Here is a 19,139-nt window from a genome sequence, read left to right as displayed (position 1 = left end):
TATTCTCAGTGTGTTTCTGTGTCTCTCTCTTAAGTCTGTATGTCTCTGTTTGTATCTTTGTAGTCTATGTGTAGTCGGTGTGTATCCCTGTTGTATCTTTGTAGTCTATGTGTAGTATGTGTGTATCCCTGTTTGTATCTTTGTAGTCTATGTGTAGTATGTTTGTATCCCTGTTTGTATCTATGTAGTCTATGTGTCGCCTGTGTGTATCCCTGTTTGTATCTTTGTAGTCGATGTGTAGTCTGTGTGTATCCCTGTTTGTATCTTTGTAGTCTGTGTAGTCTGTGTGTATCCCTGTTTTTATCTTTGTAGTCTATGTGCCGCCTGTGTGTATCCCTGTTTGTATCTTTGTAGTCTATGTGTCGCTGTGTGTATCCCTGTTTGTATCTTTGTAGTCTATGTGTCGCCTGTGCATATCCCTGTTTTGTATCTTTGTAGTCTGTGTGTAGTCTGTGTGTATCCCTGTTGGTTATCTTTGTAGTCTCTGTGTAGTCTTTATGTGTCTCTGTATCGTTGTTGTCCTTCTGTGTCTTCGTTTGTATTTTTGTGCCTCTCTGTGTATCTGCTTGTATTCTTTGTTGTCTCTGTGTGTCTCTTTGTCCTGTCTCTGTTTGTCTTTGTGTGTCTCTGTCTCTGTGTGTCTCTTTGAGTCTCTGTGTGTCTCTTTGTCTCTCTGTCTCTGTTTGTCTCTTTGTGTCTCTGCTTGTCTTTGTAGTCCGTGTGTCTCTGTCTCTGCTTTTCTTTGTGTCTCTGTGTGTCTCTGTTTGTCTTTGTGTCTCTGTTTGTCTCTGTGTCTCTGTTTGTCTTTGTGTCTCTGTCTGTTTATCTCTGCTTGTCTATGTGTCTCTGTTTGTCTTTGTGTCTCTGTTTGTCTCTGTGTCTCTGTTTGTCTCTATGTTTCTCTGTTTGTCTTTGTGTCTCTGTTTGTCTCTATGTGTCTCTGTTTGTCTTTGTGTCTCTGTGTCTCTGTGTCTCTGTTTGTCTCTATGTTTCTCTGTTTGTCTTTGTGTCTCTGTGTCTCTGTGTCTCTGTGTCTCTGTGTCTCTGTTTGTCTCTGTGTCTCTGTTTGTCTCTATGTTTCTCTGTTTGTCTTTGTGTCTCTGTTTGTCTCTATGTGTCTCTGTTTGTCTTGTGTCTCTGTGTCTCTGTGTCTCTGTTTGTCTCTCTGTTTCTCTGTTTGTCTTTGTGTCTCTGTGTCTCTGTGTCTCTGTGTCTCTGTTTGTCTCTGTGTCTCTGTTTGTCTCTATGTTTCTCTGTTTGTCTTTGTGTCTCTGTGTCTCTGTGTCTCTGTGTGATTCCTTGAAAAATCAAAGTGACTGTGATCATTTGTCTGTTCAGTGTTGTTTCTGAATCTGCACAAGTTCTGTCTCTTTGTTGTCTCTGTGGTTGTTTTCAGTGTCCTTGTGTCCCTCTCTTCACAGTTTAGTTTCACTCTGCAGTTTGTGTAGACTCGTTCAGTTCTCTCTTTGGGTCTGCATGTGTTTGTTTGTTTTGTTGTCTCTTTAGTCTTAGACATGTAATTCTTTTTTCTCTTTCTCAAGTCCTTTAACACTGAACCACTGTTACACAAAGCGTCACTTCACCTCCTGCTGAGGTTCTAGCAGTGAAAATTGAAAAAGCATGCAAAAAATGATAAAAGCATAAAGATTTAAATCCCTCCCTGCAGATTAACAAACCTGATCCATGTTAAAACCTGCCTCTCCGTGTTTGCTGCTAATTCCCGCCCACTGAATCCTGCTCAGCCTCAAATGTTTTGGCAGCCATTCTTCTGTGATTTGCATGGCAATTACATGTCATTGTACAAACACAAAAACACAAGTAGCACCATGTGCTGTGTCATGGCGGCACAAAGACACCAATGTATGGGTATGAATTTAAATGCTCCCTTAACGAGGTCACTTTGAATTGCAAATGAACCGATGCCATCAGAGCAGCTGACTCTGGAAGTCATTTCAGCTCCGAGTCTTTGTGCGTCCTGAGAGGAATGACGTCTCCAGATTGTTCACGCTCACTGAGGTTTCACAGACGGGTACAGGAAGCATTTTAGGATTTTGCTGTTTCTCAAACAATTTTACAGAAGATTTAAAACTCCACCAAAAATCATAAAAAATGAACAAAGCTTAAACCTCAAACATTCAGAGCTGATAACTGTCACCTGGAGAATCACTCAGTGGAGATAAGGCTGAATTAAAGATCCTACACAACCGAATATAGAGATAAATAAAACAAGTCTTCAAGATACAGGAGACGTTTCTAAAATACACGCACCAAAGGAGGAAGTCACAAATACTTACAGGTCCTGATCACTGACTTAACAGTTTGATAACTCCATCTGGTCGCCTGTCCTCAGAAAAACTCTGCCTTTCTTTTTTAAAGGTGACATATCATGCAAAATTGACTTTTTAATGGTTCTCTACCTGAAATATGTGTCCTGCATGTCTACAAACCCCCCGAGAATGAAAAAAATCCATTCTGCCCTGTTCTGATTTCTCCACCTTTCTGTAAATGTGTGTGAAACCAGCCGTTTCAGACTTCAGTGTTTTTGTTACGTAACAACAATATCCGGTCTGTCACGGAGTCAGAGCTCGGAGCTTGTTCAGCCCATAGACTGTATAAAATAATACTGAATCCCTCCTCCATTTTTCATTCCTGCACACATGTGTGCTAACAAGGAGCTTAGGAGGGAGGCATGCTAGTTGTAGGCTGTCTTAATAAACGCTGTAGCTGTAGCTGTAGCTGTAGCTGTAGCTGTAGCTGTAGCTGTAGCTGTAGCTGTAGCTGTGTACCAAGACACACGTCTACATACTGACAAATAAAACAACAAGAAACACTAAATCTGTGACCAATGGTTCATAAAAGGTCCTGCTGCCTTTCTGGCAGAGGTCCGTTTTACTCCCCACGTCTGCAGATTTGAAGATCTAGTGGATGATTTTTATTTATCATGGATAAGTGCTAGCGCTAGTTAGCATAGCCACATAGCTACATGTTCGTAGCTGTGTACCAAGACACACGTCTACATACTGATAAATAAAACAACAAGAAACACTACATCTGTGACCAATCCTTCAGAAAGGTCCTGCTACAGGCGCCTCTCCGTCAGGATCAGATTCAGAGGGTTGAAGTAATGTGATCTCTGAGCAGCCGTGTATATTCAGCCAACATGTAAACATTAGATCAACGCGCTGGAGAGCCGAGGCACATCCACTTCCTGAGGGGGCGTGGTCAGAGGGAAAACAGAGTGTTCTGATGAGGACTGAAGAAGAGGGTTTTTCAGGCAGACCAAAATCTGATTTCAAAGTGTTTTTTTGAGCATAAACTTTAAAGACATGTTTTGGGGACCTCTTAGACCAATATATATTGATGAAAAAAGCGTGATATGTCCCCTTTAATGTTCACATCATCTGACTGCAAATATCATATTGTACCCTACATGGTAAGTTAGGTGTTCTGTCAAATAATACTACCCGTCAAAACTCTGTGCACTTGTGACCACAGCTATAAGTTAAATCAGCCTGATGCTGATGTTGAAACAGAATATGAGCCTGAACATGTTTTCAGGGTGCTGGTTTGGCACAGAGGTATTGAGTCTGCACCTCATAAACCAAGGAGTTCTGGTTTGACTCCCTGTGGTGGCTTTACTCCAGCTCTAATATCCCCGTCTCTCTACAGCTGTCTGATCCAATAGTGACAAAAAGGCAGACTTAACCATATAAAAATCATTTTTAAATCAATAAAATCATCTTTAATTCAATATTTGTGTCGACTTGTTTATGTCTTTAGATGGTAGCAGGGTAATTAGCAGGAGAGTGAAACTTGGTAACACTTTACAATAAGGGTCCCTTAATCAGCATTAGTTAATGCATTATTAAGCATTAGTTAACAGTTTAATAATAGTTTAATAATCTTTACAATGTATTACCTAACATTAACTAACACATTAGTTAATGCATTAATAAGCAGTTAATTAATGTCCACTGCTCAGAGTTAGTTAATACATTATTAAACATTAATAAAAGTTACAAAACTTAATTAGTTAACCATTAGTGAATGCTTTCTGGACCCTTATTGTAAAGTGTAACACATGCATCACTTAAGTAACACATTATAAATGCTAAACTGCCTCATAAGCATAAGCATAAGCATAAGCGTGTTCATCACTTTTAAGTGTCCTCTGGAAACACTTGTGTTGTGTTGCTGTCTATTTGCAGCGCGTTTTTCTAATGTATTGTGTTGTGGTCTTTGCATCGCGTTTTCTAAATGCTGCACATGTGTTGTCAAATTGATGAAGATGTTTTCTTAATTTGCTTGTGTTGTGTCTTTTTGCATGTGTTTTCTTAAGTTGCAGTGCTGTGAGCTCTCAGGGCCACCGTACTTCTTTGTGCCAGTTGAGATGTTATCTGTGATTATCTGTTTTATTCTAAATAAAATGTGTTGAATTCTTTATATGTGTTGCTTCAACTACATTTCAACTCATTTTGCTTCAGCGTATGTGTTACCTAAGGGATACATGTGTTACACTTTACAATAAGGGTCCAAAAAGCATTCACTAATGCTTAATTATGGTTAAGTAATGCTTATGAGGCAGTTTAGCATTTATAATGTGTTACTAAGTGATGCATGTGTTACACTTTACAATAAGGGTCCAAAAAGCATTCACTAATGGTTAACTAATTAAGTTTTGTAACTTTTATTAATGCTTAATAATGTATTAATTAACTCTGAGCAGTGGACATTAATAACTGCTTATTAATGCATTAACTAATGTGTTAGTTAATGTTAGGTAATACATTATAACGATTATTAAACTATTATTAAACTGTTAATTAATGCTTAATAATGCATTAACTAACGCTAATTAAGGGACCCTTATTGTAAAGTGTTACAGAAACGTTAACAGGGTCAGTAGTGTGGTGCTGGAGGTACAACTCACTTGAGACGGACGTGGGAGAGAGAACTTAGTGTGGATATTACAGACAACCAATGGGATGATGTCTGGCAAAGCGCTGAGAACTTTGAGTGTGTGCAATAGAGTTAAATCTATCCAGTTTAAGATACTACACAGGGCTCATGTGTCCCCTTCACTTCGTCATAAATTCAATGCTGCTTGTTCCCCCCTCTGCCTGTGGTCTTGCTGGAAAATACAAAGATTCTGGCACCTCATCAGTCAAGAAATTAATACTATTTAGCCACCAATCTAGAAAATGACCCATTATGTATGCTCCTTGGAACACGAATTTGAAATATTACTAACAAATATAAAAAAAAAATCTTTATAATATTTTAACATTTTGTGCAAGGAAGTGCATACTCTTGAACTGGATAACAGAGAAAGTCCCTAATAAAACACAGTGGCATATGTTAATCCTTGAATATGTCTCTCTTGACTACCTAACCTGTGTTGCATTCTAATAATAATAATAATAAATTTTATTTAAAGGCGCCTTTCTCGGCACTCAAGGACACTGCACAGATATATAAATATATATATACACAAATTCACATTAAAGGAAACAAAATCAGAGTCAGAAATGAAAACAATATAAACTAACAAGGGGTAAGAAAAAATAGAAACAATAACAAAATGACAGAGCAATTGGAGTCAGACGGAGTAGGCGGTTTGGAACAGATATGTTTTGAGTTGTGATTTGAAGTGGGGGAAAGAATCTGTGTTTCTGAGTTGAGGTGGTCATGAGTTCCAGAGACGGGGAACAGAGCGGCTGAATGCTCGGCTCCCCATAGTGGTGAGACGGACGGAGGGGACAGACAGGTGTATGGAGGAAGAGGGATCTGAGGGAGCGGGAGGGAGTGGGAACATGGAGGAGGTCAGACAGATATGGGGGGGCGAGGTTGTGGATGGTCTTGAATTTCAACAGAAGGACTTTGAAGTGAATACGGAACTGAACAGGGAGCCAGTGGAGCTGTTGGAGGACAGGAGTGATGTGGTGGATGGAGGGGGTTCGGGCAATGATACGGGCAGCTGAATTCTGGACCAGTTGGAGTTTATGGAGGGATTTGTGAGGGAGGCCGAAGAGGAGAGAGTTGCAGTAGTCCAGACGGGAAGTGACAAGGCTGTGGACAAGGATGGCGGCAGTGTGGGGGGTGAGGGAGGGGCGGAGACGATTGATGTTACGAAGATGGAAGTAGGCAGTCCGGGTGATGTTATTGATGTGTGATTGAAAGGATAATGTGCTGTCAAGGATGACACCCAGACTCTTAACCTGGGGGGGAGGGGGAGACGGAGGAGTTATCAATGGTGAGGGAGAAACTATTGGATTTGGATAGAGTGGATTTGGTGCCAATGAGGAGAACCTCGGTTTTATTACTGTTTAATGTAAGGAAATTTAGGGTGAACCAGGTTTTTATTTCAGAGATGCAATCAGTGAGGGAGGTGGGTGGGAGAGTGGATCAAGGGGTTAGTGGTGAGGTAGAGCTGGGTGTCATCAGCGTAACAGTGGAAGTGAATGTTGAATTTGCGGAAGATATTACCGAGGGGAAGGAGGTAGATGATGAAGAGGAGGGGCCCCAGGACAGAGCCCTGGGGCACCCCTGTAGTGACGGAGGAAGGCAGTGGATTTAAAGGACTTGAGCTGAGTGAACTGTGTGCGGCCAGAGAGGTAAGATGTGAACCAGTCTAACGGAGTGTGGGTGATACCAATGGAGGATAGCCGAGTGAGGAGGGTGGTGTGACAGATGGTAGCGAAGGCTGCACTTCGGTCGAGGAGGATGAGGATGGTGAGGAGTCCAGAATCAGCTGCCACAAGGAGGTCGTTAGGTGATTTTAAGGAGTGCTGTTTCAGTGCTATGGAGTGGGCGGAAACCGGACTGGAACTGTTCATACAGGTTATTGTGGGTTAGGTGAGAGTGGAGTTGGGAGACAACTGTAAAGACGATGTATTCCATAATACTTGGGAGCCCTTTATGTCTATATTGGAGTGAACGTTTCTTCTGTTCTTGTAAGGGGGTTTGTGTAGGACTATATGTATATGTTTGTAGGATGATGTCTTACCTGGGTCTCCTCTCAAATGTCAATTGTGTGCTGGATTTGTGAGCCAAGTGTTTTGTTTAGTTTTATATTTTGTTTGTCATGTTTGTTTGTTTTAAGGGAGTCGTCCCTGTGATGTTTGTTGTTTGTTTTTGAAAGGAAGAGAAAAATCAATAAACATATCTATAAAAAATAAATAAAATAAACAGGGCCAGTAAGGTCCAGTATGAGACACCGCCATGTTACATTTTCTCTTGGTGTTTCATTACGGCACCCTTATCACCCGGCTCTCTTATCTGATCTTCCAGTTGTTTCTGATTGGTCAAAACCCCTTGACAATGGTTATTAACTTTCACTAACATGAGCAACACCAGAGACAAACTGATCACACGTCATGTCAATCAATCCACAGAAAAGAGTTCAGACACATTTAGCTTCTGCTTGGTTATGAAAATATTCAAAGTTGTGACATTAGTTTCTTTTTAAAGGTGTGTGAACCACAGAGCTCAGAGAAGAAGGAGAGCTGAATGAGGACAGTTTCATGTTCAATCCACCACAACAGGCAGAGAAGAATCCATCACCATGGAACGATCACTGACGAGGAATCACTGGAACTATTTTTAAAAACTGTCTCCTCCTGTGACGTTACATGATGCTCACCTGTCTGTTCGTTGTTGGAGAGTCAGCTTCTGTATAGAGTTTATATAAAAAGGGGTTCTGTGTTTCTCTGTACAGTCTCCCATGCATGATGGATTCTCGGTCAATCTGAGAGTGCAAAAGAGACTAAATGATGGAGTGATTTATAAAAAACAAAGGTTTCACAGCTTTGGACTGAAACTATGGATTTATAAAATGTGACTTCTTGGAAACAAACATGAGCAGCTCTCTGTGACGCTGCAGCCTATCAGGTTAAAGCTGTGCCAGTAACTCACAGTCAATAATACATATCGATAAATCTCACTGTACCTCAAGAACAAAATACAACCTGCATCGAGACTGGACCCAAAACACACACACACACACACACACACACACACACACACCCACACACACACACACACACACAGCTCTGATGACAGTCCCTGGGGTTGAGGCAGAGGTCAGTGGAGATGTGTGAGGTTAAGGTAACACTGACTCACCTTTTAACCTCCTGCCTTATCTCCTCACCCTTTATTTCTCTCACCCTCTCCCCCCTCGTACGCCTCCACCCGTCATGTCATCTTTCAGCAGGAAACCATGAACAGCGCTGAGATGTTTCCAGCCCAGCAGTTTTAATGGATTCCTCCGGAGAGAGAGAGGGAGAGAGGGAGAGAGATGGAGCTGTATGTAACCCGACCCCTGCGAGCCTGAGCGGGGGGATTATTCAGACGTGGGATAAAGCTTCCTGCTAATTGTAATAGAAGCTGAGCTGACCAGCGCTAACCGCCCTAATGCTGGAGTCAACCCAAGGTCAGAGCCAGGAGATAGAGCTATCGATCCTATCCACACACACACACACACACACACACAAACACTCTCACACACACACGCACACACAAGCGAAGCGAGCGATGAGGAAACTTCCAGTCCATCCCATCGCAGCTCTTCACATCCTATCTCCAAACACCATTAGTGGTCTTCGTCAGGGCCTGATCTCCATCACCCCGCTGCAGCTAAATGTTATTTCACTCTGAGAGAGGAAAGGAAGAGGAAGAGAGAGAGTGATGCTGAGGAAGATACATCTCATCCTCTTCATTGAAGCACTATGTGTGGTGGTTAAAAACAAGGTCACGTTGTCTCTATGCACCTCTGTCTGAAATAAAGCAGCTGTGTCTTCAGATATCAGCAGGGCAGAGACTCTTAGAAACAGATCCAGGGACATCTTTCCTCTCCAGAGTCATGAACACACTCAAACCTGGTTTATACTTCTGTGTTGACTCTATGCCGTCTATGTGAGACTTGCATACTTGGTGCTAGTCTGCAGTCAGAATGGGGACTGAGTCCAAGCACATTTGGTGTTTTTCCACTGCAGGATCTTTACCCCTGAACTACTACATTTCAAGCGAAGGACCCAGGGTCTAAATTTAGTTCAGGGGTAGATAATCTCCCCCCTAAAAAGCCCCTGCTAGAGGGGTGGTACTTTTCAAAGGTCCTGGGACTTTCGGGGGGCAGGGCCTGTAATGCTGAACGTGTCTGATTGGTAGATTAACATTTCAATTAGCAGTGTTTTTATTCCTCCCTCCGTCCACAATAACATCACACACATCTGTGATTCACTTGATTTCTCTTTCTTTCATTAGTTTTTATTTGTTCTATCTTTTTTGTATGTGTGTGTACTTTTCAAAAGAAGAAGCTGTGATTCTCTTGATTTAGCAGCTTGTAACAGTAGTCTTCTCTCAGCCCACCATGAATGCGTCTCTCCCGGTGTTACAGGCTTTAAAAGTGACCCTGTAAACTGGAGACCTTCAGCTGAACGTGTCAGTGTTTGTGGAGTTTACACAGCTGTTGAAACACAGAGGGAGTTCCTGGGAATGCAAACTAGTTTAGTTTTTATTAAGATTTCAAAATATCCTCATCAGATATTTAATGATGGTCTATAGACGTTTATGAGGGATGCATCCGGCTGAGAGTCTCCAGTTAACAGGGTCGCTGTTTAAACCAAAACACCGGTCGATCTCTGCCACGGCTTTTTGAGTTCAAAAGGATTTTAAAGCCGTGTTGAAACGTCTTTGCTACTCGCGCTTATCTCCTCTCACGTGTTGATTCAGTGAATCCATCTGTGATGAAATATAGCACCATCTAAAACAGACCAGCTGAGTCTCTTCATGCTAACAGGCTAACTGTTCCGGGGTGCTCATAATGATGCCTGCGTGTACCGTCTGCTTCTATGGGGTCATCTGTGATAATGGCATTCCTCTTTGTTTTACTGCCCTCTACTGGTCTGGTGGTGTAGTGCATTTACTTTTATTTCCTCCATACGTCACTGGCCTGATTTACACAATCTACCCGGGACTTCAGCCCGCGGTCGAAACACAGACAACAATGGGGGCACAGGAACCTTTGAGTCCAGGGTGAAGTAGTTCTGGGGGCTAAAAGACCCCGGAACTCTTGGTCGAAATGCACCTTTAGTTACATTGTAGGCTTAGACCATAGGCCTCTGCATAGGCTTCGAGCTCTGCAGACACACGTAGGAGTGAAGATGATGAGATATCTTCCTCAGCTCTCTCTTCGTTGTTCTTTTTTCGACTCTTTTTCATATCTGTTTAGTTATCTTTGTATTTGGAGCCTGTCATGATTTTTAATGACTCATTTGTTGGACATTTTGATTTCATTATTCAACACTTTAATTAAGACTTCTGATCACCTCGTTGTGCCTTTTTATCTCATTATTCTGACTTGTTTCTAATATGTTTTTCATTCTTATCAACAACTCCAAAACAAGAGAAGTTTGCAGATGTTTAAAATGTTGATCAACTCAGAATCTGATGGTTTGTAAATCATTTGAAGTCTTAAAATTGAAAATAGAGACAACATGTCAGATGTTGAAACTTGAAACTGAAACATGTTGTTTTATGAAAACATCTGCTCATGTTAAATCTGAAGCAGCAGCACGTTTCAAACTGTTGGTACAGAGACTTGTTTCCTGTTCATCCTCTCCTCTTTGAACAACACTCTGTAAACGTTGGTGACCCAGGAGACCAGGTTCTGGACTTTAAAGTGACATATTGTCCCGTTCTTTCCTGATAGAGGCTTTCAGCTGCTCAACAGTTCAGGGTCTCCTCTGTCCTATACAGAGCCATAACCTGAGAGTCCGTTTAGACCCAGTCATGTGACTAACCTGTTGATCATGAACCTCATTAGTTGGGAGATGTTCATTCAGGTGTTTTTTTTTAGCAATACACAACTTTGTTTTGTTGTCTCTACCTGAACTGTCTGAAACGTGTTTTATCAAATTTAACATGAGCAGATAAGTTACTAACCATAGACCTTTCTGGAGTCCCTGAGCTCCCTTGTCTCGTAGGTTCCTCTGAGCTGCCGTAGACGTCCTCCTGCTGTGGACGTTCCAGACTCCAGCTGATACGGACGTGCTGGACTCCAGCGGCAACAGCTACTACTACTCGTCTCATCACTATCACCGCTCCCTCTCTCTCTTATTCTCCTCTATCCCTCTTTCCAGACCCAACTCGGTCGAGGCAGATGTCTGTCTAACATGAGTCTGGTTCTGCTCGAGGTTTCTGCCTGTTAAAGGAAGTTTGTCCTCTCCACTGTAACTAGCTAAATACTGTGAGGTGCAATGCTCATGATGGATTAAGGTGGGGTCAGACTGAGTCTGATACTGTCTTGGTGTTGGGTCTCTGTTCATAATTTGACATAGAGTGGTCTAGACCTGCTCTGTTTGTAAAAGAGTCTTGAGATAATGTTTGTTGTGATTTGGCACGATATAAATAAAGATTGATTGATTGAGGTTGATTGATGATATTTTATAAAACAATATCATTTAACACTTTAAACAGATCAGCTCTGTTGTGAAGACGAGCTTCTTCCAGTGGAGACTTCTGAGCAAAGTAAAATCCTATCTTCCCCCTCATGAGTCTGAGAAGGTTATCCTCATGTTCATCACTTCTCTCCTGGATTATTCTAACTCTTTGTATTGTGGTGTTGATCAGTCGTCTCTTCGTCGCCTGCAGCCGATTAAGAATGCAGCTGCACGCCTTCTGACTGGGAAGAGACAACGAGATCACATCACGCCTGTACTTCACTGGCTTCCTGTCAGTTTCTTGATCCAATTTAAGATACTGATGTTGGGCATGGGTTGGCACCACCATACCTGTATAAGTGTTTGCACCTGCATGCTCCAGCCAGAGCACTCAGGTCAACAACCCAGGTGCTTCTTGATGTCCCAAGATCCAGGCTGGGAACTGGAGGTGACCGATCCTTTGCGTTGGCAGCTCCAAGAGCGTGCCTATGTTCCCACATTTCGGCATTTAAGCTCTGCTTCAGCCAAAAACGTTTTCGATCAGCTGATTTTATTTTTTCTTGTAATTATTGTGATTGTGACGATTTCTGCTGCTGCTGATCAAATTAAATCACTCATTCATTCATTTGTTTACAAAAAAGTGTTTCCAAAGCATCTTGTATGAGGATAGGGCTTCAATTAAAGTAGGAATGTTGGAACACAAGACCTCATTTTAAAAAGGTCTTTAAAATGTGGGAACATAGGGATGACCACGCTGCTCCCACACTGTGGAACAGTCTGCCTCTGAACATCAGGACTGCACAGACCACTGAGAGTTTGAAATCTTTACTTAACACACACATCTCTGCATTGGCTTTTAAAACCTGATGAGTGAGACATCCAACATTTTGATTTATTTATTGTGGCTTTTTTTGTGTTATCTATTGTGTTTTTAATATTTACTATTTTGAACTAATTGATTGTGTTTTTAAGCTTGTAGGGCACTTTGGTCAACTGCGATTGTTTTAATTGTGCTGTATAGATAAAGTTTGATTTTACTTTAAACATTTGATATGTTCTCATTGCACTGGTTTTAATGATACATAGACTTTAACCGATTTACAAGAACCAAGAATCTGACCTGAACACAGGAACAAGAACTTAGAATAAAGAAATAATCTGATCTCTGATAATCTCATGTTACCCTTTAGGTCATGAAGAGGTATCAGGAGAAGAGTGAGACTTTCTCAACATCTCATCACAGAGACATCAAGCTAACAGATTAGCTCAGCAGCTCTGAGGCTAGCTAAGCTTGGAGACTGACTGTAGCTGAACTCACAAAGTGTATGCATCCTGTTTGTGTGTTTGTATTCAGTCTCTCAGGGTGTAATTAGAGGACCAGTGTTCTGGCTAATCTGAGCTGAGCTTTTCTTGTACATCATGTTTTATTTATGATTATTGATTATTGATTATTAGTAAATGAGGTGTTCTCTTTCTTAATAAACGCTGGGTGTCTGTGTCTGTTGGCTGTGTTGTGTGTATTATTCCACAAAGACATAATCTTAAGAGTGCATCTCTTAATCTACACTGCAGACTTCACCCACAACACAGCGAGCTGCTACCTGCAAAGTTCTCTGACGACTCCGCCATTGTTGGCCTAATCACCAATGGGGACGACAGGGAGTACAGAGAACTGATGCAGGATTTTGCAGTCTGGTGCCAGAGAAACCACCTCCAGCTCAACGCAGGAAAGACCAAAGAGCTGGTGGTGGATTTCAGAAAACGCAAGCCCACTCCTCCCACACCAGTGAACATCCAGGGAACGGACATTGAGATTGTGAAATCTTACAAGTACCTGGGTGTTCACCTGAACAATAAACTGGACTGGACAACTGCAACACACTCTACAAGAAGGGACAAAGCAGACTCTTTCTGCTCAGGAGACTCAGGTCTTTTGGTGTGGAGGGGGCTCTTCTGAAGTCCTTCTTTGACTCTGTGGTGGCATCAGCCATCTTCTTTGGAGTAGTCTGCTGGGGAAGCAGCATCTCTGCTATGACAGGAAGAAGCTGAACAGACTGGTGAAGAAGGCCAGCTCTGTCCTGGGCTGCCCACTGGACCCTGTGGAGGTGGCGGCTGTGGCTCAGTGGGTAGAGTCGGTCGTCTATCAATCAGAAGGTTGGCGGTTTGATCCCAGCTCCGGCACTCACATGCCGAAGTGTCCTTGAGCAAGACACTGAACCCTGAATTGCTCCCTCTGTTGTTCAGAGGTGTGTGAATATGAATGAATGAGATTAGCTAACACTGATGGCCCTCACTACATAGCAGTCTCTACCATCAGTGAGTGAATGGGTATGAATGGGTGAATGTGACGAGTAGTGTAAAAGCACTTTGAGTGATCAAACAGACTAGAAAAACGCTATATAAGTACAAGTCCATTTACCATTTAGGAGGATGATAGTAAAACTATCTTCTCTAATGGACAACACGTCACACCTCCTCCAGGAGACCATAACAACACTAAGGAGCTTGTTCAGTGACAGACTTCTTCACCCGCAGGGTCTCACAGAGAGGTCTTTCCTTCCTGCAGTGGTCAGACTATATAACTATATAACTAATAACAATAACCTTACCAAAACGGACTCATGTGCAATATCTACCCCGTCTATTTATCAAAGTGGGCGGCTGTGGCTCAGAGGGTAGAGTCGGTCATCTATCAATCTGAAGGTTGGCGGTCTGATCCCAGCTCCTAGAGTCACATGCTGAAGTGTCCTTGAGCAAGACACTGAACCCCAAACTGCTCCCTCTGTTGTTCAGAGGTGAGTGAATGTGTATGAATGAGATTAACACTGAAGGTCCCTCACTATAGCAGCCTCTACCATCAGAGAGTGAATGTGTATGAATGAGATTAACACTGACGGTCCCTCACTATAGCAGCCTCTACCATCAGAGCCATGCAGTGTGAATGGGTGAATGTGACGAGTAGAGTAAAAGAGCTTTGAGTGCTCAGACAGACTAGACAGACAGATTTACATGCAATTATTACATCATCCCTCTCCTAAGATGTGCAATACGTCTTTATACCCATCTTCTCAGTTCTGTATATCGTTTTTAACCTATGTTACAAGTCTGGGCACATTTCTCACCTCATTACTGGTTTTGTAAATATTTGTAAATGTACTTATTTAGTTGTGTATGTATGTTCATAAGATATGCTTATTTTACTTCTTTAATTTTAACTGCTTATAACTTTTTAATCATTGCTATTTTATATGCTCTTGTTTACTTTATACTGTTCTGCACTATCTACTATGCTGCTGTAACACTTTAAATTTCCCCATTGTAGGAAGAATAATGCAACATCTTATCTTAATATCATAATGAAAATGATGTTTAATGGTTAAACATACTCGTGCACTCTGATGTAAACAGTCTGTGGTTGTGTTTGCTCTGTCAGACAGTGTTTACACAGTTTTATATTGTTTGCATGGATCACTAGTTAATTTAGTTAGAAACATGTAACCAGAACAAACACCAACCAGACAGAGAGCAGTTCCTCTGAGATCTAAGAAAGTAAACTGAAGATTAAAACACCCATACAAACACACACATCCTCTATCAGAGTGTGTGTGTGTGTGTGTGTGTGTGTGTTCTGTGTGTGTTCTGTGAGTGTGTGCTGTCTGTTATGAAGTGTGTGAACACATCATTAACTCGCAGCATACACTGACCTGGAGTCAGAGGTCAGCTGACAGAGCTGACAGCGATGTCAAGTGGCTCGACGAGCAGCGAGCCCCATCTGGCCGGAGGGGAGGGGGGGATGTGACAATCTGGTGTCACACTCACATCACCTGGTACAACAAACACACACACACACACACACACACATGCTGGCAACACAGGAAGAGGACACACTGGCTCTGTTTACATCCTGAAGCTCGGACGCAGCTCAGAGTTTATGATCACACCGACACAGAAACAAAAATCCTTCCTTCCCCTTTAACGCTGTCAGGAGTTTAAAATGTCAGTGACACGCCAAAGAGCTCCCAGAGCAGAGCCAATGCCTCTATTGAGCCCCCATAATAAACTGTAAGCTGGCTAACAGCACGCCACACACTCCAGATTTGGATGCCTTTCTAATCTAAATATTTGGAGCAGTTTTTGGGTCTACAGGTGCCGGCACGTCATGCACACGGCACAAAGACATCCTGAACCAGTTGAAAACCTCTCCTTCCTTTCTTTCCCCCAATGATCCCAGAGCAGCTTGAGTGTCTTCAGCCCCACTCGAGTGTTTCTGTGCTCCGAGTGTTTCCAAGTTTTCACGAACAGGCTGTGAACAAAGCCACATGACAACAGTAACATCTGGCTGCAGCTACAGAGATGATTACTGTGCTGCTCTGTGAGAACTCATCCTGCAAGGCCTCTCTGCCTCCCTACTGTACACACACACACAAACACACACACACACACACACGCACACACACACATGCACAGATTGGCATAGCCAGATGGCAAAGTCTCTTTGACTGTCACCTAAACCTCTGCGGGATCGCTGCGGATATGTTCGGGTATGCAAACAACACAAAGAGATTCATTTCTTCATATTTGTCTCTCTGACTTGGATTAAAATGATACACAAACTTTCTGCTGCACAAACACGCACAGACTGGACTCATGTGAGACTTCAGTCATTGAGATTTACAGTGGAGCACGTTTTTGTTCGTAGTGAACGTGAGCATGTCTTCAGCTCTCTAAATTTCTGCCCTAAAAAAATGAGATTCTTTCTCAAATGCAGAAAATAAAGTTTAGAACAGAAGAGAATAAAATGAAACCTGCTTATAGATTCACCACTCTGCTGCTACACTCAAAGAAATCATTTGTTAGGTGAATATAATAAAACTATGGAAAGAATTTCCACCTAATGCTTTCATTTAGTGAGACACAATTTAGTTGAACCAACTAATTGTAAATATGTTGAATGAACATAAAGTATAGATGTTACCATTACTTATATAAAATGTTTGGGTCCAACTTCATTTGTAAAGGTTGTTTCAACATATTTACTAAGGTAGGATCTGACCTCATTGTCTTGGGTCACAATAACTTGTATAACATGATTATGGATAGCTTTTTTAAAAGTGTTATTTTGGGGGATTTTTGGTCTTTATTGACGTGACAGCTGAAGAGAGACAGGAAACGTGGGGAGTAGAGAGTGGGGGAAGACATGCAGCTAATGGTCGAACGGCTGGGAGTTGAACCAGCGACCTCTGCAACGAGAACTATAGCCTCGATACGCTTAGACCGCTAGGCCACCAGCGCCCCAATTGCAGTCAGTCACAGACGGTCACAGGGAGTAGGGAGAGATCACCTGTGACTGATTCTAATTGGGGCGCTCTTCTTTGCCGGAAGCACGCTACCCTGGCTGATGAATAGGGCCTGTCGCATGTTACTGCCACCTTCTGCTCTGGAGAGGTATTGCAGCTACCTTGGCTGATGAATAGGGCCTGTCGCATGTTACTGCCACCTTCTGCTCTGGAGAGGTATTGCAGCTACCTTGGCGGATGAATAGGGACTGTCGCATGTTCCTGCCACCTTCTGCTCTGGAGAGGTATTGCAGCTACCTTGGCGGATGAATAGGGACTGTCGCATGTTACTGCCACCTTCTGCTCTGGAGAGGTATTGCAGCTACCTTGGCTGATGAATAGGGCCTGTCGCATGTTACTGCCACCTTCTGCTCTGGAGAGGTATTGCAGCTACCTTGGCTGATGAATAGGGCCTGTCACACGTTCCTGCCACCTTCTGCTCTGGAGAGGTATTGCAGCTACCTTGGCTGATGAATAGGGCCTGTCGCATGTTACTGCCACCTTCTGCTCTGGAGAGGTATTGCAGCTACCTTGGCGGATGAATAGGGACTGTCGCATGTTCCTGCCACCTTCTGCTCTGGAGAGGTATTGCAGCTACCTTGGCTGATGAATAGGGCCTGTCACACGTTCCTGCCACCTTCTGCTCTGGAGAGGTATTGCAGCTACCTTGGCTGATGAATAGGGCCTGTCGCATGTTACTGCCACCTTCTGCTCTGGAGAGGTATTGCAGCTACCTTGGCTGATGAATAGGGCCTGTCGCATGTTACTGCCACCTTCTGCTCTGGAGAGGTATTGCAGCTACCTTGGCTGATGAATAGGGCCTGTCACACGTTCCTGCCACCTTCTGCTCTGGAGAGGTATTGCAGCTACCTTGGCTGATGAATAGGGCCTGTCGCACTTTACTGCCACCTTCTGCTCTGGAGAGGTATTGCAGATGGGATTCTACCTAAACCCTTCAGGATGTGTTGACATAAAGCAATCTGGTAGTTTGAAGGATTTTGCATGTCTTGTTAAAACTACATGATTTGAAAATGTTTAACCACTAAACATGAATTAATATAATAGAAGCTACATGTTATACTTAAGTTGATAAAACAGACACCCATGTTGCTTTTTTGAGTGTGCGTAAACTGTGCGTACCTGTACCAGTCCAGTCCCCGTGCGTAATGCCGGTCGAAGAAGTGCGGCTCGGACCCCAGGGCCCGGATGTCCGGGTGAAGCCGCAGAAACTCCAGCAGAGCCCTCGTGCCTCCCTTTTTAACCCCTATGATGAGAGCCTGCGGTAACCTCCGCGAGGCTGTCCACTCTTTCCCTGAGCTGTTCCCCTCCAGTCCGGGGGGACCGCTGGACGCGCCCTCTCCGGGGGCTGTGGTCATCTCCTTGGTTCCGTTTCTGTCGTAGAGCCATCCCGACCCGGACACGAGGAACTCTCGGGTGGGCTGCTTGATGTCAGAGTTCTCTGTGAAGTCAGACTCGCAGCAGCCGGTGAGCAGGTAGACCAGAGAGAAGCAGAGCACGCTCAGAGAGGACGCGATGGTGAGCCGGTGGAAGAGCCGGCGCAGGTCCGCGCTCGTGTGGGGATGATGATGATGGTGACGAGATGCCATCCCTCAGAGATCCGGGTCAGATGAAGTGCCATTCTTCCACAAGTTCCGCTCACATCCACCCTTCATACTCCAACACAGCGCGAGCCCTCAGAGAGTGTTCCTCAGCGCGCGCCGCTGCCCTCCTGCTCCTCATGGTGCGCGTCCGGAGCGCAGTGGACCCCCCGAAAGACCCGCCTGTCACTCAGATTCAGATAATCAGAGGGTTCGCGTGACATCTAGAGCATGAGCCCACTTACACTCCCAGCCTGCACCGTGGGGAGAGGAAGGTCTAATATCTCTCTTTCCACTCCACGGGAGGATTACTGTGCGCCTCCACCACGGCTCAGCCCGGGCGGGGGAGGAGGGGGGTGTTAGGGATCTCTCTCTCTCTCTCTCTCTCTCTCTCTCTCTCTCTCTCTCTCTCTCTCTCTCTTTAAGAAAAGACAGAATGGAAAATGGGCAGAGGTGTAATTGTTTGATAGTTTTTAAGAACCTTGTCAAAGCTGAAGTGTTGTTAGAGTACAGATATTATGTAAAATGGAAGATCTAGCTGCTTTTCAAAATACATGGGACTATGATGGTGTTCTGTTTTCTTTAAAGGACTCTAAAATCATTTTTGCAGATGTGTTAATAATCTAAGTCCAGCTTCCATGTTTGGTTGTATCTCATGATTTTCTTTGTTGCAAGATTGTAAATAATTTTATCAGAAGAAATGAATTTTAAAAACTCAACTCTCTCTCTCTCTCTCTCTCTCTCTCTCTCTCTCTCTCTCTCTCTCT

General features: G+C 43.3%; 1 protein-coding gene across 1 annotated transcript in view; it reads right to left on the bottom strand.

Annotated features, from left to right (window-relative positions):
- The window catches only part of hs3st3l (heparan sulfate (glucosamine) 3-O-sulfotransferase 3-like), a 35,001-nt gene extending 16,317 nt beyond the window's left edge, over positions 1–18,684 (bottom strand). Inside the window, exon 1 of the mRNA XM_034707306.1 lies at positions 17,915–18,684. Coding sequence (XP_034563197.1) covers positions 17,915–18,381 — 467 coding nt within the window. The 5' untranslated portion in view covers positions 18,382–18,684. The remainder of the gene's footprint in view (positions 1–17,914) is intronic.
- Between the last annotated feature and the right edge of the window lie 455 nt (positions 18,685–19,139).

Source organism: Notolabrus celidotus, chromosome 18, assembly GCF_009762535.1.
Source record: "Notolabrus celidotus isolate fNotCel1 chromosome 18, fNotCel1.pri, whole genome shotgun sequence".
In the NCBI taxonomy this organism is placed as follows: domain Eukaryota; kingdom Metazoa; phylum Chordata; class Actinopteri; order Labriformes; family Labridae; genus Notolabrus; species Notolabrus celidotus.
Note: the sequence above shows the minus strand (reverse complement) of the source record. Positions and strands in the feature narration are given on the sequence as shown.